This window comes from Phascolarctos cinereus, unplaced genomic scaffold (genome assembly GCF_003287225.1).
Source record: "Phascolarctos cinereus isolate Bilbo 61053 unplaced genomic scaffold, phaCin_HiC Scaffold_4;HRSCAF=312, whole genome shotgun sequence".
Taxonomy (NCBI): domain Eukaryota; kingdom Metazoa; phylum Chordata; class Mammalia; order Diprotodontia; family Phascolarctidae; genus Phascolarctos; species Phascolarctos cinereus.
Genome location: NW_027555847.1, coordinates 263,235,875 through 263,260,084, shown reverse-complemented (window position 1 = coordinate 263,260,084; position 24,210 = coordinate 263,235,875). Strand labels below are relative to the sequence as shown.

The 24,210-nt window shown below is 37.5% G+C and overlaps 1 protein-coding gene across 2 annotated transcripts in view; it reads left to right on the top strand.

Annotated features, from left to right (window-relative positions):
* Positions 1-24,210, top strand: part of GNE (glucosamine (UDP-N-acetyl)-2-epimerase/N-acetylmannosamine kinase) — an 84,723-nt gene that overhangs the window by 24,752 nt on the left and 35,761 nt on the right. Inside the window, exons 1-5 of one of the 2 annotated variants that reach the window (XM_021004601.2) lie at positions 3,860-4,113; positions 13,647-13,849; positions 15,311-15,762; positions 17,899-18,051; positions 20,155-20,367. In XM_021004601.2, coding sequence (XP_020860260.1) covers positions 13,686-13,849; positions 15,311-15,762; positions 17,899-18,051; positions 20,155-20,367 — 982 coding nt within the window. In that variant the 5' untranslated portion in view covers positions 3,860-4,113; positions 13,647-13,685. Of the gene's footprint in view, positions 1-3,859; positions 4,114-13,646; positions 13,850-15,310; positions 15,763-17,898; positions 18,052-20,154; positions 20,368-24,210 lie in introns of those variants that run through there. The other variant, XM_021004600.2, reaches the window with a different exon arrangement.

Genomic DNA, 24,210 nt, shown 5'->3' with positions numbered 1-24,210 from the left:
TCTCCTATACAATATTCAATAGTTGGCTTTTTACATTTCTCATCTCTTCTTGCATCCCTAATCTTCTCCCTGAGGCACCAAATTCCTCCTCAGTTTTCCTTTGCTGCTTCTTGAACATTATGGCTAGTCTGATTTACAGACCTTCACCCTGAGGGGAGCATGGGGCATTGCCAAGGAATCATCTCTAAAAATTGCTTAAAAATTGCTACCACAGGGATGTAGGGCTGTTGTTGGCTGGCATAGCCATTGGCTGCAGGAAAGGATGGGGGTGCCAGGGTAAATGGGCTGGTAACCAAGTCTTTAGTTTCATTTTTTATTCTAAGAATCACCTAGTGGTGATTTCTTTCCATTTTCCTCTTCTGGTCATTGCAGATTTTGCTCCATTTGGTTTTTTTCCTCTTGTTTATTTGGGTTTTGGGGGAGAAAAGGAGCTTCAATCCTTGCTTATTTCATAGGATTCTTGTAGGGCTCTTCATTAATTTTTAGGGTATTATTGCTAAAGATCATGAAAAGCATGCTGAATTGTTGCAACTATTGGCATAAATGGTCCATTGCCATGTGCATAACTTGGTTTCTGTGCCTTCTGATAATATTATTGAAAACTGAAACTATCCCTAACTAGACTCATCCTGATTTATTTCTCAGGCTAATAGACCTAACTAATCAAAGGATAAACTTCACAAGCAATGTAGAAAAGATAGCATTATTTTGTTCAAATTTTAAAATCTTATTTTTATTGCTATGTTTTCTTTTTATAGCATGTTTTCCAATTACATTTCTACGCTGCCTAGCAAGCCATCCTTGTAAGAGAGATTACAAAGAAAAAAACAGCAGTTCAGCAGAACCAGCCAACACATCAGCTGTATCTGATAATATATACAACATTCCACAACCATCATTTCTCACACCTGCAAAGAAGGAAGTGAGGAAGACACTTTTTTTTTCATTTCCTTTCTGCAAGCTTGGTCATTCTAATTGTACAGTCTTAAAGTTTTGTTTTTTGTTCTTTCCATTTACATTGTTGAAGTTATTTCATATATTCCTGGTTTTGCTTACTTCACTCTGTATCAGTATATATGAGTCTTACTATACTTTTTTTTTTGGAGAGGCAGTCAGAGTTAAGTGACTTGCTCAGGGTCACACAGCTAGTAAGTTTCAAGTGTCTGAGGCCAGATTTGAACCCAAGTCCTCATGACTCCAAGGCCGGAGCTCTATCTACTGTGCCACCTAGCCTCCCCTCATAATTCTTTTGATTTCTCATTTCTTATAGTGTATTGCATTCACATGCCACACTTCAGCCATTATAGCAGTATTATCTTTATTTTGCTTTTTTTAAGTTGTATTATCTTTAAAAAGTCATCTTCTTTATATATGAATTATGTAGAGAGATTTTCCAAGCACAGTTTGGGTCTCTCCTTTACTATCATTCTCTAATCCTACTTCCAGTTCTTTGCCTGCTTTGTGAGATCAAAGTTCTTGAGGGCAAGAGCCACTTCATTTTTTGTTTTTGTATCCCAGCACCTACCCATAATACATAATTTTTTTTGAGGTAATTGGGGTTAAGTGACTTGTCCAGGGTCACACAGTGTCTGAGGCTGGATCTGAACTCGGGTCCTCCTGACTCCAGGGTCAGTGTTCTATCTACTTTGTTACCTAGCTGCCCCTCAGTTGAGGGTTGGGAGGGAATGTATAACTTTTTTATTTTTCTATCTGCAAATCAATTTAACAAGCACTTAGTGAGTTCCTACTGTCTTATAAGCATTGTATTTGGGGATAAAGACAAAAAATTAATACTCTCCACCTCTGGAGGAGTTTATGTTCTCTTAGGGGAGACAACATTTACATACACATAAAGAGACTAAATGTGATTTCATTGGTATAGAGAATTGTTAGATGATTAAAAGCCCTTTACCAATGCAACTTCAGTCAGTCAGTCAACAAGCATTTATTAAGCGCCGTGCTAAGCGCTGAGGACACAAGGAAAGACAAAAGACAGTCCCTGACTTCGAGGAGCTCACAATCTAAAGAGCCAGACCATATCAAAAGAAGCTGAAATGGGGTCTGGAGTGGGAAAAAGTAGGGGAGGGGCACTGAGGCCCCTCCTTAAATGGAGAATCTGGGAGGAACTCTCTGGTATCCATCCTCCACCCTCTCCAACCAGAGGGAGGGATCTCAGGGCCAGACGCTGAGGAGGAGGAAGGTTGGTACCCTCACTTCAGTTTACAATCTAGAGAGTTGCACAAGGCACTTAGACGTTAAGTGAGGTCAAAAGACAGACAGGATGTATGTGTGAAAGGCAAGATGTGAACAGACCTGTTGGTCCTGAGCCTAGTTCTCTATCTACTAAAGTAACTAGGTGGAATATTAGCTACAGAGCCAAACTTGAGATTAGAAGACCTGAATTGAAATCCTGGTTATTATCATTAGCTAACTTATAGGCTTAGAAAGTTGCCAGGAGCACCAAGAGGTTAGATCCGGGGTCACACAGCTATTATGTGGTGTGATATCATGTAAGGCACTGCAAGCTTTAAAATGCTATTTACTATTTATCATTATTATTCAGAGGTGGAATTGACATGTAGCAGAAGCTAAATGAATGTTTGATTAAAATTTAAGTACACTGTGGATGTACTTAATACTCAACAAATATTGAACCACAAAGTAGACTCCAGTTCGATAGTTTTTAATCTGACCTGACCGGAAGATTGGGCAACCCTGTGGCTAACTTGCCAGTGATTTAAAGGAATCAAGTTTGGGTTGCCGGCAGGGATCAGACATTGGAAATAGAGTGCGATTTGATTATCACAAAATTTCATAATCTCTATGGGCTGCTGCATTCCAGAACTTCAGTATATAAATTTGCTTTTTTTTTTGTCTCTCTTTTAACAAATGCCCATTAGTCCGTTTTTAAGTTTTTTCCGTAAAGGTATAATTTTATTAAATTTTATTTCCATATTTACAAGAGAACCTTAAACAAAAAACCCTTAACTATGCACATGAAGTGACCATATCATCTTGAAAGTTTTTATTTTAGTAGGAACTCTTTTAAATTCTTGGAATAGTCAGAATTTAATTACAATTAATTTCATTGTATTAATTGCATTTAATTACAATTAATTACATAAATTAATGACAATTAATTACATTTAATTGCGGTCACTACTTAAAAACCCCTTTGCATTGTTGTAGCTACTAAAACTCCTTTTTTAAATGAAGTTTGTTACCACCCTATTCCAAGTATCAAAGTAAATTTTTGTCTCAGGATCGTGGCACAGACCGACAGGAACAACCTGGCAGACACTAGTTTCTAAGAGGGCGGGGAAAGGGATGGGATGAGAGGGGCGGGAGGGGGGCGTGGCCGAGCAGGAGTACCCAGAACCAGGTTCAAAGCCGAGTAGAGACGGGGGGGGGGGGGGGGATTTCTGGCTCCTCCCCTCCAAGATCCTGATTAGTAGAAAGAACGGACCTCTGTGTCGCACCGTGTGAAGTTGCAAAAGCAATTGTAATATGTATAAGTTGTAACGTAAATTGTAAAATATGGTCATTGGTTCCGGCCCAATAGAAATACGATGGCCTGGCTTGGTGGAAGAAAATCTCCATTTCTTAAACCTGGTCCGGGGCCACACGTTGGTGGGAAGGCGGGAGAGCGCTGGGGCACAGAGTGACTGGAAGCACTCCACTGACTGAGGAACACGAAGACAAAGCTCAAGGCCACCCCTTCACCGAGAACCGTTGGGAAGGGGCGGGGCAAGGCGGTGCCCGACGGGAGGGATCACCAATCACCGTGCTCAAGGTGGCCCTCCAGCTCCCCGCCCCCAGCCCGCCCCGCCTCACCCCTTCAGCCCCCCCACCCCCGCTACGCTGACGTCAGCGCCTGCGTGGGATTCTCCTCTCCTCTCTTGTAGAACCGGAGCGTGGGCCGGAGCTGTCAGGCCGAGCGAGGGGCCGCCTGACCCGCCTGACCCGCCTCTGTGCCCCGGGGCTGCTGTCGGCTTGTATTTCTTTGTCTCGGTCGCCGGGGGCTAGCTGTTTAACCCCCGCCCACCTCATCCAGGGCCCAGCGAAGCCGGAAAGCTGCCGTGGGCCAAGAGGAAGAGCAGGACGGCTGCTTAGGTGAGACCAAGGGGGCAGACTAGGTGGGAGGCAGCATCCCCTCGCTTTGCCCACTGCTGGCGTCGGCCTCCGCGGCGCGGTCTAGCCTTGGCTCGTTCCGGCCCCGGCGGAGCGGGCAGGAGGGAAGGGGTGCAGTTAATGGTCTCCTGCTCGCCCGCCCGCTCACCGCGGCCGCCAGCCCCCGTTCCCTGCTTCTGCACCTGCCCATCTCAGGGGTGGAGTACCTGGGAAAATACAGTCGAGGCCCGAGGTGTTTGTAGACCAGCAGCTGCTGCAAACAAAAGGTAGTGTTTCCTCCTGGCCTGCGGGGAAAGGTGCCAGGTAGAAAAGGAAATAATGAAGATGCTGGACAGGACTTTTTGGAGCTGGTTAGCCAACACCCCAGGGAGGGAGTTCATACCGACCTGATCTAGGGCTTATGGAAAAGTGACAGGGTGGTGTCCCCCCCCCCAAAGACTTTGAGTGAAGTGTTAATCCTTCAAATTGATACTTTCACTCCCTGTTTTTTGATCCCGGAAGAGAAAGTGTGTAATAATAATAAATAACTAGTGATTATGTGGCTCTTTTAGGTTTGCAAAAGCACTTTAATATCTTACCTCATTTGATCCTTGAGATAGGAGCTTTTATTGTCCTTATTTTACTTCTGAGGAAACAGGCTGAGAGTTGTCAAATGACTTGCTCAAGGTCACACTGCTAGGAAGAGTTGGAGGCAGGCCTTCTTAACTCCAAGTCCAGCATTTTACTCACTGTGCTGCCTAGTGTGTAGGTGGAAAAAAGTTTGGTTGTTGAATGAGTTCAATATATTGGGTTCGCGTTTGTAATGGGACTGATTTTGTTGGTAGAGTTAATGGTGTAGAGTTGTATGATTAGAGTTAATTGGTGGAATCTTTAGTCACTATCATATGTTGATGGGGAGGAGGGTACCTCTAGCCACTGGCGTAAATGGATGAGGTCAGTGACTTGCTGTGTCCACTCTTGATGCTTGGTATTAAAAAGAACACACCTATGTGACCTGTGAGAAAATCAAACTTTATTCCTTTGGGTTTCAATTTCTTTATCTGTAAAACGAAAGAACTCTGCTAGAAGATCTCTTAGAGCCCTTGTAACACTTCTTAATCCTGTGGTCCAAGTAACCAGGGGACTTAAGGTTAAAAATATAATTCCCTACCCAGTGTATAATTCTCTCTTCAGAGACAGTGTACTTTCTCTAGAATATTATCTCTAAGATAAGTATACCCAGGGAAGAACATTTCCCAACCTCCCTCAGTGCTCAAGCTTACATTGGCAGGATTTTACAATCATTATATAATGTTCTAGTATTGTTGGTAATAACATAATAAAGTTGATTTTTCTATTATCTGAATGCCTATAGGACTTTGTATCACTCCTGTACTTTTACATTCCACAAATATTGTATTATAGTTCATTGTATGCATATCTTCTGTCTCTTACTAACTATAAACTCCATGGGGGAAGGGACAGGCTAACACAATGCTTGGCAAATTTTTGTTGAAAGAATAGGTGAATGAATGAATTTACCATTTCTTTTGTTATCTAATTGAAATCCCACCCTTTGAAATTAATGTCCTGTTTTTGGTTTGTGTTATAACAGAGATGGAGACCAACAGTCATACTTACCACCTTAATCCATTCTTGAATTACTGTTATCTCAAAAAGAACACATGATTCATATTGAGCAAGCAGAGAGGAGACTATGAGCAAGACGTGTAAGCTCTTAGCACCCAGACACAATTCTCTAAGACTATAAGTTCCAGAGAAGTTCATATTTCTTCCAAAAGGAGAGACGAGTTTCATTGATTTTATTTCTAGTTCTTCGTGGACACGTAACAAAGCAATTATCAAGACTATATGTTACTGGGCAAAAAACCCCCCCAAAAAACAAAAAAATAAAACAAAAACAAAACCCAGACATATGGACTTGTGGAATACACAAGACATTCAATGAAATATATACAAGAGGTTAGTGTTTGATAAACTCATTGGAAAAAGAAGCCATTGTAACTGTAACTGTAAATGTAGATGTAACTGGGAAAATTTGTTAGTTTAGCAGGGAATGGATTTAGTCTCACATATCCTACCATATTTATGCCCCAGTGAATTCCACCTGGATGAGAGACAATTTTTTTTAAACTAGCAAAAAATGGGGAAAAAAACATGATGCATTTATTTCACTTGTGTAAGGGAAGTAATATTTTTGTATTTAATAAATAGAAGGGAATAATTAACTAGATGTGCTCACATTAAGAAATTTCTGTACAACAAAAACAATATAATTTTAAAAAATAATAATAGCCAATAATAGTAAATTAACATTTATTAAGTGTCTATTATGTAGTGGGCATTATGCTAAGCAGTGAGGATACAAATACTAAAAGAGAAAGACAGCCCCTGCCCTCAAGGAATTTACAATTTAATGGGGAAAACAGAACACAAAATGCAGCTTCAGGGGGTGTGGAAAGAAGGGGAGAGAAGGTGCCTAACTTGTGGGCATGTGGAGAAGTCAGTCAGAGAAGTCCCAAAGGAATGCAGCCAGGTGAGAAATGAGATCTGAGTCTTCATAAATGGTTTGGAGTTCACTGCCCCACTCTCCATTCTGGGAGGCAGAAGGTGGTGATGAGGTAGAATTCCAAAGCTGATGAAATCTTATAGGTTATTCCAGGGATGAGGTTATTCCAGTTGGCATGGTAGAGGAGGTACATCCCAAAGGAGTGTAGCCAAGTGAGAAATATACAAATAGATTGGTAAAATATGACAAATATGACAGATTAAAAAACCTGAAATACATATATTTTAATATATATATGTGTATAACAGAAAGGATATAAACAATTTTCAAAAGAAGAAACACAGTGTTAATAATTGTTTGAAAAAATACTTCATCATTTAGAAACAACTTTGAAGTACCGCTTCATATCTATCAAATTCCCCAAGATAATTAAAAGCAAGGAAACTGAGTGCTGGCAGAGTTCATTGGTGAGAGAATTGCAAATCTATAATATTTTTTAGAGCAATCTACAAGTATGTACTGAACTTTACAAAAGAAAATAGCCTTGATTCCTTTGCTAGAACTATATCCAGAAAATTTTATTTAGAACCAATGAATTCATCAAAGATGTTCATAAAAACATTATTTGTAGTTGTAAAAAATTGAAAGCAGCTTAATGACAAACAATAGGGGAATTTTAAAGTAAATTTAGGTACAGTAACATAATGCCATAATGTGATTACACTTGGCAAATGTCGTAGGCCAGACCTGATTTGAGTTACTCTGGTTGCTTAAATTTAAGCCATCAAACAGTCAAAAAAGGAAGTTTACTTAACCTCAGCACAGAAAAAATATCTGGCAAAAATATAGCGTTGATTCATTTGGATACAGCTTTACCCTCCTTCTCTGTTAGCCATGCTGGTTCGGTGTGAGAAGTGACAAACCAGAGGAAAGAGCTTCTGATTCTTCATGGGCTGGTTTTTACATTTAGGTGAACAGGAAGTTGTATCAGCGGTTTGACGTAGTGGCAGCAAGAAGTTTCCTGGGCACCAGCAGAGGAGGCAACAGAGGGTTTGGGTCCCAATGGGTAACCGAACAGGCAGGCCCAGTGTAGCCCCTAACTTACTATAATCAGGAACTGATGAGGCCCCTCCACATTCCTGCTTACACAGTACTTAATGTTCCCTGACCCATCAGCTAGGACCTTCCTTTCCCTGGGAGCATGGTGCATAGGAAGGGGGATAACAAATATTTTCTTCTTTAGAGGCCTCTGCTGAGGCACTGTCTAATTCTGCATTGAATGGATGGACTGTTTCACATTGTCCCTATCATTGGAAAGCAAGACACCTCCAAACGGTTCTACCCTTGGTCCTCGAAGTCTGTCTTGAGGCATTGTCGATTCCTGGGTACCATCCTAATAGGAATTCCCAGGGGCCTTATCAGTTCCAGATTACAGTAAGCAAAGGGATAAGATGGGCCTGCCTGTGCTGATGTCCACACCAGTGCCTGCTCTATTGCTGCTCTGCTGGCTGGGGCCATGAGAGCTGCTGATACAGAGCACTCCTCTTTTGTCCTGCTGTGCCACCCCGCCTCCTGTTCTGAGACCAGAGTAATAGAAAGCACTTCTTCTCTGGGCAAGTGCCGCATGCCTGTTCCGTAACTCCGCCGCCCCTGACTGATCTACTACATTGATGAGCTAAGGAACAGCCACAAGCATGGCTCAAGCAACTGCAAGGGTTTCTGGACAGCCAGGCCAGGGCTTGGACTCTTCATCTTATTAGTAGTCATCCTAGCTCCTGCTACAGATTCCACCTCCACAGATTCCTGTTGATGTCTTGAACTTACATAGCTGCCATCAAGGCTAGGAATATTCATGGAAGAATTATTCATCTGTTCTTAGGAGAAAAAACACAAAAATGCAAAAGAGGTGGTAAAGACTCTTTTGACCAGTATATGTGCTCTAGCTGCCAGATGTGGATAGTGGACATTTCTGCCACGGGCTCCTGCAGAGTGGTGCCCAGCCCAGGCCCTCATCTACCCTTGGGAGTCCCTGTGAGAATGAGAGTTTCAGTTCAAAGGAGCAAATGTGGAAGCAATCTGTCCTCCTTTTGTCCATATCCCAAGATCTCTGGATTCCTGGGGAGCATCAGTCCTTTCAAAGGTTAGGAAGGACACTGTGTCTTGCACCACAGTTCCAACAAAGTCCACATGGCACAGTTCCCAATTGCCTCCCAAATACCATATAAAAAATGCCAAGTAGTTCATTCATTGCAATTCTTAGATAATCCCTAAATTACAATCTCTAGGGAGGGCCCAGGCCTACCAAAACTTTTGGTCCTAGAGATCACTATTACACATAACCCCCATTCAGAACTTATGTATGTTCAACAAAAAACAGTTTGTAGAATTATCTTTATGGCAATTTTTTTTGGAGGCAATCAGGGTTAAGTGACTTGTCTAAGGTTATATAGCTAGTAAGTGTCTGAGGCCATATTTGAACTTAGATCCTCCTGACTCTGGGGCCAGTGCTTTATCCACCATGCCATTTAGCTGCCCCTGTGGCACTATTCTTAAAGATGCAGAACACACATACATCTGTCTCTAGCTGCTGAATGCCTACAAATAATTTACTCTCTAATCTCCCTGGATCAATGGAGGACATCTTATCTTATGCAGCCAAAGCCAAAAAGTACCACCACCAGAATCACCGAGGCCTAAGGATTCAAGGCTCCCTATCAGAATGTCTAATCATCCTGGATTCCTCTTCTACATCACCTTTCCCCACTTCAGTTAAGTCATTCCAATCCATTCATGCTAACTGTTGCCAAGTATTGTAAATTGGGCTTGACTCAGGCCAGTTTGGTGATTCAGGATTGGAGTGAAATAAGAGATTGTAGGCCATTTAACAGTGAACAGAAAGTTTATTAACTCTAGCATGGAAAGGATATTCAACAGGGTATATAGCATTGATTCATTTGGAAACAGTTTCCTTGTCTCTGTGCTGGCCTGCTTGTGCACGGAAGTGGGTGCCAAGCCAGAGGGAGGAGCTCCTCCTGGGCCAGCTTTTAGTTTAATTGTTGTGTTGTAGATGTTGCTCCTATAACTAAGTCTGAGGAATGCAAAGAAATATGGCTTCTGTAGTCTATAGTTCATTATATCTTCTCTGAGACCTCCATTGGTTTTCCCATTATCTAAGTAGAATTTGGCTCTCTTTTGATGACGAATGCCCTTGAACAACTAGTATCCTTTTGACAATAACTTGTGTCCAGATAAGACCCGTAAAGCCCTGAACTAACCAATCACATTCTAGCACTTAGCTGATAACTGATCAAGGGCCTTTCTTCTCTTCCTGTTAAGAAGGCACTTTGCCTCTGAATCGGCCCTAGCTTTGCCCAGTAGGCTGTGCCTGCTGCTGTGCTTGCCTCTTCTAAGGAGAACAGCCTAACTCTGAATAAGTGTCTTTGTTCAACTTGGAGACAGCCTGAGCAAATTCTTTTGAGATGACACCGTGACTCATACACTACTTGAACCCCAACACTTTTATTGATCACTTCATTTGCATCATTACGGTCATCATGTATGTTATTTCACTATGTATCAGGTCATATGATATTTCTCCGTTCCTCTGAATTTACCACGTCTTTTCTTACTGCTTAGTAATATTCCATTACCTTCGTAAACCATAGTGTTTGGTTTTTGGTTTGTTTGTTTTTTTCTTCTAGCAGTTCCCCAGTCATTGGGCACCCACTTTGTTTGTAGTTCTTGCTATACAAAGAATGCTGCTGTGTTTGTTTTGGTACATCACTAGACCTTCTTTTTTGTCTTTGACTTCCATGGTGTATATGCTCAAAATGGTATTTCTGGGTCAGAGTTTATGGATAGTTTAGTCACTTTTCTCAAACAATTACGGATTGAAATCTAGAACAGTTGGACTACCTCACGGCCCTACCAGTAGTATGTCTGGGTGCCTCTGTTTCCCTAGCCAGTCCAACAGGGACTGTTGCCATCTTTAAAAAAAAGTACATTAAGATCTTTGTTTTTACTTAAGCTTTGTTTCCACATATATCCACTGACATTCCCCTACCCAGAGAATCAGCCCTTGTAACAAAGAATAAAAAAGAGAAGGGAGAAAAACTGCTTCAGCAAAACTAGCCAACACATCAACCAAGTGACAACATAGGCATTGTTCCAGTGTACACAATGACTGCACCTAGTGCCCACCTCTGAAAGAAGAGGAGTGGACATGTCTTCATCTTTTCTTTAGTGCCTGACTCAGTTATTATACAGCACTCAGTTTTGTGGGGTTATGTTGTTTGTGTAGTCATTGTATACACTGTTTTCCTGGTTTTGCTTACTTTGTATCATCCAGGTTTTTTCTTTGTATGCTTTATATTCATATTTATTTATAGACTGTTAATATGCTATTACGTCCATGTCCACAATCTGTTTGGCTATTCCTCAATAGATAATTACTTTGTCTCTAGTTCTTTGCTACCATAAAAGTGCTGCTATAAATATTCTAGTGTAGGTGATATATTTCTTTCTCTCTTTAATGTACTTGGAGTATATGACTAGTACTGAGATTTCTGGATCAAAGGACATTTTAGTCACTTTCTTATCATAATTAAAAATTGCTTACTGGAATAATTGGACTGATTTAAAGTTCTACTAATGATATGTTTATGTGTGTTTCCATCTTTTTTTTTTCATCTTTGGCCCTTAGCATGTCCTGAAGTGAAATCTCAGAGTTGTTTTTCATTTAAATTTCTCATACTATTTAGTGATTTGGAACATATTGGAGGAGTGGATCTTGGTACTGTGTATTTGTCAGTCCCTTGTGTATTTTGGATATCAGACTTTTATTGTTGATTTTAATGCAAATATATTTCCCATTCCACTCTTTTTCTTTTCTGTCTTCATTGATTTTATTTGAATAAAAGCTTTTTAATTTTACGTAGTCAAAATTATCTATTTTATCTTTTATTATCTCTGTGTGCTTTTTGGTTAAGAATTCTCCCTTTACCAATATTCATAAAAAAGTACCTGATCTTATTTTCTTCTAGCAGTTGTTGTGAAAAAATATATTGTGACCTTTTGCATTCAGGTCACATCTATTTTATACTTGGAATACTTTAAAAATATAAAGCTAATATAAAGTAGAATTTATATTTGTATATAATATTTCCTTTAAAAGGTTCAAAATACCATATAAATCACAGATTTGTAATTTCTTTGCTACAGGTTTCTAACATAGACTATTACCCTTCTGTGCTTTAGTAGCTATGTCTTTGTAAATTGTTGTGGTAATAAAAAAATTATTTTTTTTAATTGGGGTTAACTGTCTTGCCCAGGATCATGCAGCTAGTAAGTGTCAAGTGTTTGGTCTGACGTCACATTTGAACTCAGGTCCTCCTGACTTCAGGGCCGGTGCTCTATCCGCTGTGCCACCTAGCTGCCCCAAAATTAATTTCTTATTAGCAAGCCTTTTAGTATTAAGACTTCCTGACTTTAGCTAGACAGGTGCTTGGACGACAGACACAGTTGGTAGCCTGATCCATTGCAATTTGGTCAGCCCTGCCAGAGCTTGTACTTTCTTAACATTGTCTTTAAGAGCTTATCAACATCACTCCCAGGACACCTAGTGAAACATCAGAGTAAAACTTTAGTGGAGGATATAAATGGTATCATAAAAAATCCAACTTTTCTTTTGAGGAAAAGTAATGGGCAATAGTAGGCAAAGTAAAAGAAGAGAGAAATGAAGGGAAAGATCATGTGATAAGAGGCAATATGGTGGAATGGACAGAATGATGGACCTGAAAGGATTGGCTTTGAAACCTACCTCTGATCTTGACTAGCTGAGGGTCCATAGGTGAGTCACTTGATGTGTCTTAGACATATTTTCCTCATCTGTAAAATAGGTATCATAAAAACATAGATCTAGAGTTGTAACATATCTTAGAGATTATCTAGTGCAGCCCTTCATCTTACACATGAGAAAAGTGATCCCCAGAGATATTAGGTTGCCTGCCCAAAGTTTCATAGTTAATTGTAGAAATGGGATTTGAACTAAGGTCCTAGAATTCCAAGTTTATTATGCACTGCATACCAAATTGCTTCCCAAAAGGTGGATCCCTATATAGAGAGGGAATTTCGTATAGTGAAGACTGTTGACTAGTATAAAAGATTACTGAGGAACATTGTTGAATCTTCTTTTCAGAGTAAATATTAATAGTTGCATAACTACGTGAAGGGAAGGAGCTTTAGGAGACTGTGTGTGTATTTACATGCACAAATGAGCACACGTGTGTAAGAGAACACTTAGCCAGTTGTGTTTAATCTTATTGTATCGTGTTTATATATATTTATAAGGGTAAGAATTAATTCCAGGGTAAAAGACTTTTGAAATGGGGGAAGAAGTTACTTTGAACCATCTACTGGAGGAGCTTTAGCAATATGATTATACTTAAGTATCTGATTCACAGGGTTGTTGTAAGAATCCAATGAAATAATCTGTATAAAATTTTCTGCAAACTTTAAAGTGCTATGTAAATGTTGCCTTTCGTTATTCTTTTTTGAATGGAGGAACAGATGGATGAATAGGTAGACCTGGTTGATGCTAATTGAAGTACTTATACATTCTATCCCTGGCACCAGGGTTGCCATATATATTATGTTTAGTCTCCACTCCCCACATTGTGGGCTCCATCATAACATCCTTTGGCATATTAAAAACCTTTTTTTTTTTAAAAAAAAAAAGCCTAGCCCTAAATATTTAAATTTGTCTCTATTCCCTGAAGTACAATTTGGACATAACTCTTTTTTGAATAGTGAATTATGCTAACACATGTATAACTTGTCTCTGCAATCTGAAAAGGTAGCTTGTGAAACCACAAGGCAGTAATTATTCTACACAGTATTTAAGTTTTGTCAGGTTTGTAAAGTTTATGATAAGCATATTTCTGTTGAAATAGCGAACAAATTGGTATATACGAAAGATAGTGTTAACATTTATTTTCTGCAAATTTAGGAACTCTATTTTGCGAATCTCTCAAAAAGAAAAAAAATCATGGAGAAGAATGGGAACAACCGAAAGCTCCGAGTTTGTGTTGCCACCTGCAACCGAGCTGATTACTCAAAACTTGCCCCTATCATGTTTGGCATTAAGGCAGAGCCTCAATTCTTTGAACTTGATGTGGTAGTACTTGGATCTCACCTAATAGATGACTATGGGTAAGGTAGAAATTATTCCTTATGTTATTTTTTAGTAGTTAGAGGGAAGTGCATTTTAAATTAGATCTTAAAACTATGTTACACTTATTAATGACACATTCTCTTATGAGAACTGGATTGTGAAAATTAAGTATTATTCAGCTTTGAATACAGGGTGCACTGTTAACTTAATGCTGTGTGAAAGGGACTTCTGAGGTCATCTAGTTCAAGCCCATCATTTTACAGATGAGGAAGTTGAAGCCTGGGAGGTTAAGTAACATTTTGAAACCGTTACATTTATTAATAATACTAATGCCTTTATGATAACTGTATTGTAAGAATTATTTGAATACAGGGGATAATATTAACTTAATATTGTATAGCGAATACAGATGTATGACAAGTTGTTTTTTAATCTAATTCATATATTAGATAAAGCAAAGTACAGTATGATTAATATTTAATTAGATCAATTAATTATTAATTAGATGTGGTTCATATTTTGACCTAAATCTGAAAAAATACAAAAGGAGAAAGAAGTTTAGGAAAAATCTTTGGAAAGATAGAAACGTACAGTTGTCCTTTGATAAATGTACTTGAAATTAAGTGGTCTTTGAATAACATTGATGTATCATTTAATGCTCTCCAGTGGATTAAACAAATATTACTTAGTTTTTAAAGGCAATCTAAATTTCCATCATTGTTGAAAAGCAAGATGTAGATTATAGCAATAATTTATTCTATTTCAAAGAATTTATTTTGTTTTAAATTATTTTAATGAAAGCACAGCATTGACATTTTAACATAAGAAAATACTTCAGGAACTGAGAAGAAATTTGAGAGTGGTTAAATTTTTTTCAGGTGAAATAAATTCTGTTTGCCCAGGGAGAAAAAAATCAGCTTTGAAATAAGGTAGCATGAAGGTCATAGTGAATGACAGTAAGAGAAGGAAAACTGAGCAGACTACTACCTACCTTTGAGGTAGGATAGAGAGGACATTTGGTGGAAAACAGACATCCAGAGAGAGTAATCTAAGCACTTTTTTTTAGCCACCTGCCTCAATAATGAGGGATTGAAAAAAATATTAAATTGGTGTGGTTATTAAATAGAAAATTGACGGCATTTCTTCTACTGACAGAATTGAATGGAACTGAATTGAAATCCTGAGCTACATAGTCACTTTCTTTTCTTAAAACCAGAATTTTCGTTAAAATGGTATGTTTTCCAAATGAAATGTTTCTATTTTGCATTGAGAATAATGTTAGCTGTGTCAGCTAGAAGATTGCATTTTACAGACAAGTAGGACTTTGGAATCCTGTTTCTTGATTCCCTGATTCAAATCTAGATTTTCAAAGACTGTATTTTCTTGATAAGCGTTTATCCCACTCTGAGATTGTCACTATATTGCTTTTCTCATATATTTATTGCTTTAATTCAAACAAATGTTCTAATGGATTCTTTCTTTCTTTCTTTCCTACCTAGAAACACATATCGTATGATTGAACAAGATGATTTTGACATTAATACAAGACTACATACCATAGTTAGGGGTGAAGATGAGGCAGCCATGGTGGAGTCAGTAGGTCTTGCATTAGTAAAGCTTCCAGATGTTCTCAATCGTCTGAAACCTGACATAATGATTGTTCATGGTGATAGATTTGATGCACTGGCTGTGGCTACATCTGCTGCCTTGATGAATATTCGTATTCTTCATATTGAAGGTGGAGAAGTAAGTGGGACCATAGATGACTCTATTAGACATGCTATAACCAAATTGGCTCATTATCATGTGTGCTGCACCAGAAATGCAGAACAACATCTGATATCGATGTGTGAAGACCATGATCGCATCCTTTTGGCAGGCTGCCCCTCATATGATAAGCTCCTTTCAGCCAAGAATAAAGACTACATGAGTATTATTCGTATGTGGTTAGGTATGTATTTCATGAAATATCAATATAATGATTGTTTTTGTTCTACTAGAAAATGTTGGGTATGTATGAATCTCTTTAGTGTCTGAACCATGCCAATATCTGTGAAAGATACAGAGGTAAGTTTTTGCTTTGGGATTGGCTTCTTGGTTCTGGCATAAGCCTTGTATGGTAACACAATTTACCAAATCATCAAGGGCCCTAACTTTAGTTAATTAAGCTCACAAAAGAGCATTCATCTCATAGTCCTTGCCATGATTTCCTAAGTTTTTCAGATATTTATTTTTTACTTTGAAAAGTAACTTGATGTGAGGAATATGATTTAAGTTACTTTCAAATTTTGGAAAACTTTGAAATAAACCCAATTTGGTTTTTATTATGCAGTTAAATTATAAACTCCATTTCATAATTTACAAAGCAGAATGCTAATTTACTAACTTACTGCAATATATCTAGGAAAGATAATCAGTAATGGTAATCTGTTTAGCACATCCCCTTCCTGATAGGTAGATCTAATCAAGAAGTGAAATTAACTATCAGAAGATCATTGGGTGAGTGTGGAATCAGAGAAAGGGTTATGCTAAGGAATACAGATATTTCCATTCATACCACAATAACATCTGAAGGAACTGAGCCTTCCTATTTTATAAGATAACTAAACTCAGAAATAGATAAATATAGCTCCGGGCAGCTTTCTATTTTTGCATAGTGCTAGAGATATAATCACAAATTTCTGATTCTCAAAATGTTTTTTTTATTTTTCATATTCCATTTTGATCATCCTTGTTCATCAGGTTGTAGCAGACATTATGATTCCATTTTCATTATAATCAAGATACTTCTTTATCTTTTTCATCATCATTTTCATTTATCCATTTAAATAGTTTCATCCTATCTTTAATGATTCCAAGTAGATTATTGTTTTTATTTCATCTACATTAAATTGATTGCTCTTAATCTCAACCAAAGATTGATTTGGACTTTTGTCTTTCTTACTGTTTGCTTAGTTCTTGATTTCAAATTTATTTGGTGTCTTTTAATCCTTTCTGTAATATATTCTTATATTTTGTCCTGTCTTTCTCACTTTAGAAATTAATGGAGTACCACTTTAAAGTCAGTATATGATCTTCAGCCAAATGTAATGTACATAATGTTGATTACTGTTAATCACAAAGTATTTATTAAGCACCTACTATATACCAGACACTTTGCTAGTACGAGGGAGAGCAGTACAAAGAAATGAAATAATCACTACTCACAGTGAGCTCAAGTCTCATTATTTAATGCAGATAACTACTTCTGATTGTCCTTTGAAATTTGACAATATTTGCAATGAATTACTGGTTTATTCAATAAGATATTTTATTCTGTAACATTCTAATTACTTTTCAGTGTTTGCCAATATAATACAAAATTATGCTATAAGTATCCCATGTTATTTCGAGTGGGTTTCCATAATGCAGATATTTTAAGAAATAACTCTAAAGCCTTATTGTCCTTGGGGCATAATATTGGAGAATTTGTTAGAAGGAAAACAAAAAGAGAGAATAATAAGATATTTCTGGCATTTCAAACAATAAATTTCCTTGAGTAGGATCCAAAAAAGACCCATCATACTCTGAATTTTATATTACTATCAGTTGTCTTATAATGAAATTCCAGTATATTAAAGATTTGCTTGACATTTTTAATGATTGCTTTCCCAATTTTCCTAATGATAACATATTATCATAATTTTAATATTTATTGAGGATGTTAACTGTACTCAGGTATAATAAGAAATGGAATTTTTTCCCTATTGTAATCCCCTAGGACTTTCATAGTATTTGAAATCGGAATAAATATACAATACATCTTTTTTAAACCTATATCTTGTGACTCTAGTATAAAGAACTTTTTTAAACTGTTAAGCTATTTGATTTCCAGGTTTGGTGTGCTTGGATTTTTATCAGTTATTTCCAATTTAATTTTTACTTTTCTAATTTAAATATCTTATTGGAGCTCGTGAAGTATCAAAATGAAAATAATTTTCAGTCTAGGCTTTTAAGGAATAAATATTCTGATTTTTGCGTTAGAAACTTTTTTTTTAATCTAACCTTTCAACTAATAAAATAACGTGATTTGATTCTCTCTGTGCAGGTGATGATGTAAAACCAAAAGATTACATAGTAGCACTACAGCATCCTGTGACTACTGATATTAAACATTCTATAAAAATGTTTGAATTAACATTGGATGCACTTATCTCATTTAACAAAAGGACGCTAATTCTATTTCCAAATATTGATGCAGGTAATTAAATTTCCAAATGCAATATTGTAACTAAATTCTGTCTTTTTGCTTATTCTACATATTTTATTTCTCTTGTAATCTCTTATTATTTGAAGTTATTGGGAATAGGGATTGTATATTATATCCCCAGGTATATGGTATTTTTAGGACTTTGTGACTAAAGTAAATTCAGTAAGAAAGAGAACACCAAGAAACCTTATCCTTTGATTCCTGTTTTTCCTATTACCAGAAGCCACATTGTACTAAAATCTTCTGCCAAGTAGTAAGGGGAAAAAATGCAAGAAACACAGCAATTGGCAAATTGTTTAATTTATCAATAAAACCAAAGAAGGATCTACTCTGTCTTTCTTGGAAAAAGGATAAATCCTACTGCTTTGGCATTTATCTGGTTATTCTCATATAAGCTGATGTTTGCTAAACCCAGGGTTGTGCTGGAGCCAGCTATAAATAGCTTATGAGAGTTATTCTTAAACTTTTAATATGAACCTAAGTATGTGTGCATAAAAATATATATTTCCTTCCAGAGAGCCTGCTGTTAAACATTTACCAGCATGCTCCTGTACTGCTCTATAAACACTGCCTGAGCTCAGCGAGAGTGCAGTAGAATGCTCAGGGAATGAAGTCATCACCAAGCCAGAGGCCTGGTGACTATAAGCTAATAATAATAAGAGTAATAACTGGCATTCATTTAACCTTTAAGGTTTGCAGAGTGTTTTACATGCATTATCTCATTTGAGTTTTGCAACACAGTTATACCTCTAAGTTACTCTTGAGTTTAGTTGAATAGTCTGATGTTGCCCTCAGGTCTCATAGACTCTGGGAAATATGGCAGGTTATGGTATCACAGTATCAATTAAATAAACACTCCTTCCTTCCCCCTTGATTGTTTTTACTGTTAAAATGAAATTAAAAGTAGATTGATGTAAAAAAAAAACCCAACAAAATTAGAGACCCCCTGCTCACACTGGATTTAGGTGTGAGATGACAATGCAAATTACTAATATTTTAAAAAGTACTTTAACTATATTTCTTTTTGTTATTTATGTACACTTTTAAACATACAATTGTATATCGCTTACAGAGATAAGCATGCTATTATATTGGCTATTAAATGATGTTTTGTTCATTGATATTTTAAACTGACATACTGAATTGGAGATTTTTCCATTGGAAAAATGATGACCCCCGAGACTGAATTTAGTGAGGCATAATGAATAAACAGCTGGCCCTGGAGTCAGGAAGATCTGGGTTTGAATCCAGTCATTGAAATTTATTGACTTTGTGACCCTAGACAAGTCACTTAACTTCTTAGTGTACCGAGAAACTCTCTAATACTATGAATTGCAGAACGTTGCCAAGCTGCATTGAATATTTCATCACTGGGAGGTACCTATATCAATGTTTAGTACATTGTACGTTAGTAATATGTGTAGTACAAAACAAATTTTACATCTCTTTTAAAATATGACATAATTTTCTTATAAATGCATTAATACGACTCAAAATAAGGACAGAGTGGTGAGTAGTGGAAAGAATGAAATATTATGACACTTATATTCTAGTCATCAGTTCATTTGTAAAAATGAGGGTGTTGAACCAAGGTGATTTCTGCTGTTATTTTTAGTTCTGAAATTCTGTGATACAATACTGTGCCAAAGACCTAGAGGCAGTAACTTTCTTGAGTTCAATCTTTAAACATAAAGGTATATGATAGAGAAGGTCTTTTTCTATGTAGTTCAAGAATTGTCTCAGAGAATGAACCCTAAACTTATGGGCCAGAAGCTATTAAATACATGCTTTTTCATTATTAATTTTTAGTTACTCTAAGGACTTATAAGATGTTATTAGAAGAGAGTATTCACTATGTTTTCTGTTTGAAAAACTCAGGTTCCTTTCATTTAAACTCTTATATGATCTAGATTAGTCATTTGGCCAAAAATATTATTAAGGCATTGATTTTCTTGAAACGATCAATAACTCAACTTATTATTTACAGAAATGTAGCTTTCACATGGTGAGATTGGATTGAGTAAAAAAAATTTGTAGATAAAAATAGTTCATGAGTGAATGTTTAGTTTTTAATAGAAAATTTATTTTTCATAGGAAGCAAAGAGATGGTTCGAGTGATGAGGAAGAAGGGTGTTGAACATCATCCCAATTTCCGAGCAGTTAAACATGTACCATTTGACCAATTCATACAACTTGTAGCTCATGCTGGATGTATGATTGGCAATAGCAGTTGTGGGGTACGAGAAGTGGGAGCATTTGGTACTCCTGTAATCAATCTAGGAACACGACAGATTGGAAGAGAAACAGGTAATCATCTCTACTTTTTTACGAAGTAGTTTTATACAGGTGTTTATATGTAAATTAGATAGGATACCCTCTTTCTCCTCTTCTCCCGTCTCTATCCTTGATAACTTTGTCCTTTCCGGTAGCATTTCATAATGATCTCATTAGTGTAGTATAATTAAACTTTTATCATACTATTGCAAAATCAAGTTTTAGATGCTAGTTGAATCTAGGGACCTATTTTCCCTACCACTGATGTTATCTCAGCATTAAGTACCCAACATTGCTTCTCATTCTCTTCAGGAATGTAGCCTAGTTCTCTCATCTCCTTTCCCACCATCCCCCACCCCACTCTACTCATCAGCTGTCCTTTACCTATTATCATTTCAGGTCTCCATGACGACCATTTTAAGCTTTTTATAGTCTGAATTTTGGCTTCCCAGGAACATAATTCCCATGGAACTAACTACTTTTTTACAGTGTTATACTGTTTAATGTTATGTACATACAGAAGTAATTTAAAATGCTGGTCAATTATTTCTCCATTTTAGAGTATATCCATACCACAGTGAAGTAAAGGATTTCCTAAAGTCTCTGATTAGTATTTGGCTATTAGTAAATTCATAAGTTATTTTCATGTTTGTGTGTTTGTTATCATTTTTTAAATTGAGATTTCAGTGTGTTATAATTTTTATTGCCAACAGAGTTGAATGAAATTAAACTGCAAAAGTATGTTCGAATTATAGTCCTTCATTTCCCAGGGGTGAAAGAGATTACCCACAATTATCAATCTCAATGGCATATCTGAATTTCATAATAAAATGATTGAATGCTTAACACATTTAGTATCTTCTGTTCCAAGTTCAATAGATACTAGCCAAGTCTCAGTAACACTACATATATAAAATGAATAATATGATATATCTCTGTATCTCACTCTATATGGTAACTTGTTTTATGTACAGACTTTCTTCCCTAAGCAAAATGGCATAGTCAGTCCTTTCAGTAAGATGATAGAGTGAGTGATCATGATTAAATCCAACTCCTTGTACCACCTCAAAACAGCAATAGATATGCCACGTAAAAGAGCAACAGCCGAAAAAGGAGAAAGGATCAGCATCCTTTCTCTAATTTTTATGTGTGGGTACAGTCCAGAGCTTTGTCTTCTCTTTTCTCTTTATACTTTCCTGTTGATCTTATCAGCTCCCGGGTGCAACTATTAACTCTATGCAGACAAGTCACAGGTATGATTATCAACTAACTGCCTATTAGATACTTCATCTGGCTGCCTTCCCTTAGGCATCTTAAACTCAACGCATCCAAAACAGAATCTCTCCAAACTTGTCCCTTTTTCTTAGTTTCCTATTTCTTTTGAGGCCGTCAGTCTCCTTCCAGGCACCCAGGTTTTCAACCTTTGTGTCATCCTTGATTCTTCACTCTGCCTCACGCCTTCACTCCATTCCACCTCACCACACAGTCACCACCCCAATTCAGGCCACTTTTCTTTTCTTGGACTATGTAGTAACCTTATGGGGAGCCCTGCTTACCGTTTCTCCTCTTGCCCATGCATTCTGCACACAGCTGCCAAGGTGGTATTCTTAAACAGGTCTCACCACATCACTACCCTGCTCAAGAATTTATGGAGTTATTCTTACCTCTAGTTTACCAATATAAGTTTCTCAGACTTTTAAAACCTTTCTTAATCTGGCTGCAGTCTACCTTTTCAGGCGTATTTTAAACGTTTATTAAGTTCCTACTATGGGCCAAATGCTGTGCACTTAGGGGTACAAAAACAATGAATGAAACAATACCTACTTTCAAGGAGCTTAATTTCTAATGGGGGAGACAACAAGGATGCACATACATATGCATGATTGCATGCATACATGTGTATATGTATATGTAGTATGTGTGTGTGTATGTGTATGTATATGTACACACATATACATACATATGCAACATAAAATAAATATAAATTAATTAAATTTCAGATAGTTTGAGAGGGAGGGCACTAGCAATTGAGGGAATCAGAAAAGGCTTCAAATAAAAGATGGTGCTTGAGCATCATCTTGGAGGAGAGGGATTATACGGAGGGAGTTGTTTCCTTCACATGCTCTGTGTTGTAGCTAAACTAGCCTGCCTGCTGTTCTCTCTATACAACATGACATCTCTCTCCATGCTTTTCCATCAGCTGTCCTTTCATTCTTGGAGTAAATTCAAGTACTACCTCCTGCAGAAGTCTGTCCTGAATTTCCCCCTACTCACAGTTACTATTGCCTACCCCACCCCACCTAAAATTACTTTATATACATTTTGTATTCAATTTTCTATGTACTCATTGTTTCCCCCAATAAATGTAAGTTTCCTTAGGGTAGGAATTGTTTTATTTTTATCTTTATATCCCCAGAACTTAGCATAGTCCTTGACACATAGTAGGGACTTAATACATGCTTGTTGAAGGAAGGATGGAAAGAAGGAAAGGTATAGATTGGGAATCTTTGTACAACATATATTCTGAAGTCTAATATCCAAAAAGTATAATGAAATCTAAAAGTTCCAAATTGTTACCAGCCATTCTGAAGTAAATAAATATTCCAAAGAGTGTGAAATTAATTAACAATACTTATTAAGCAACAACTATATGTCAAGCACTGTGGACACACAGTCTAGGAGCCAAGAAGTAGCAGGAAGAACAGTAAGCCCCACTCCTGCCTTCTAGTTTCTCCAAACAGATCTAGAAAATATAGTAGACAAAATCCTGATCAGGAAATTCAAGAAAAAAATCACATTGAGTCATTTTCCCAGCCCAGGTTGACATAGGGAGACAGATAGTGAGGTCTGCGAACATTGGGGGAAGGGCCTGGCTAGGAATGAGACATGAGAAGCATTCCAGTGCACGGAGAGGCTACGTACCAGGGCAAGAAGAGGCCTCAGGTTCAGTATAGAGGGGCCTAACCTTGTGTAGGGTGCAGAATAGGTGCCAGTTGGCAGCCCTGTTTCTCACAACTCAGTTCTGGCTCATACATCCAAGGTGGACTGAGGAGGGGACTAGCACTTAGGTGTGGTGTCCTTGGGTAAGAAACAGTGGTGGAACCTAGGCTGTGTACTCAGCAAGAAGCAAGTTCAGAAACAAGGAATGGAGCAGGGTCTCAGTTCTAACTTCTAGTCTACTCTGAAGCCTATAGAAAAATAACCAGGGCAGGAATGCCAGACCAAAGAGAAGTCTACAGCTTTGTCACTCAACCAGCAGAACTCTGCAAGTGGCCAGTAGTCTCTGAGTCCAGCAGAAGTCTACTGAAAGTTCAGAGAGTTTGCTTGGACCCAAAATTAGATCAAGAGCTTCCAGAGCTCAGACAGGGAGTGGGGCAAGTCTCCAGCCTGAGCTGTCTCTGAGATCCTGGAATAACACATTTAGTACCTCAAGAAATCAGCAGAAGGCAAAGCCTAGACATTTCCTCCAGAAGTATTCAGACCCTGGCTCTAACATAAAGTATGAAGTCAGGAAGAAGCTGGAAGAGTCAGCAAACAACAATAAAGAGAATCCCATCACTAAAAAATTATTATGATGACAAGGATACTCAAGACAAACCCAGAAGAAGAGAATGTCTCCAAAACACCTAGGTAAAAACTCAAAGGAAAACATAGCTTGTGTTCAAATTCAACTAGAATTCCTGGAAGAGATGAAGCAAGAGGTTTTTTTTCTTAAAGAGTTAAAATGTTTTTGTAAATGAAATGAGAATGCTAGAAGGAAAGAATTGGAAAAGAAATGAGAGCTATAGAAGAAAGAATTAATAAGGGAATTAACAGCTTGACACAAGAAGTACAAAACCTTGCCCAAGCAACAAACTGCCTGAAAATTAGAATGGA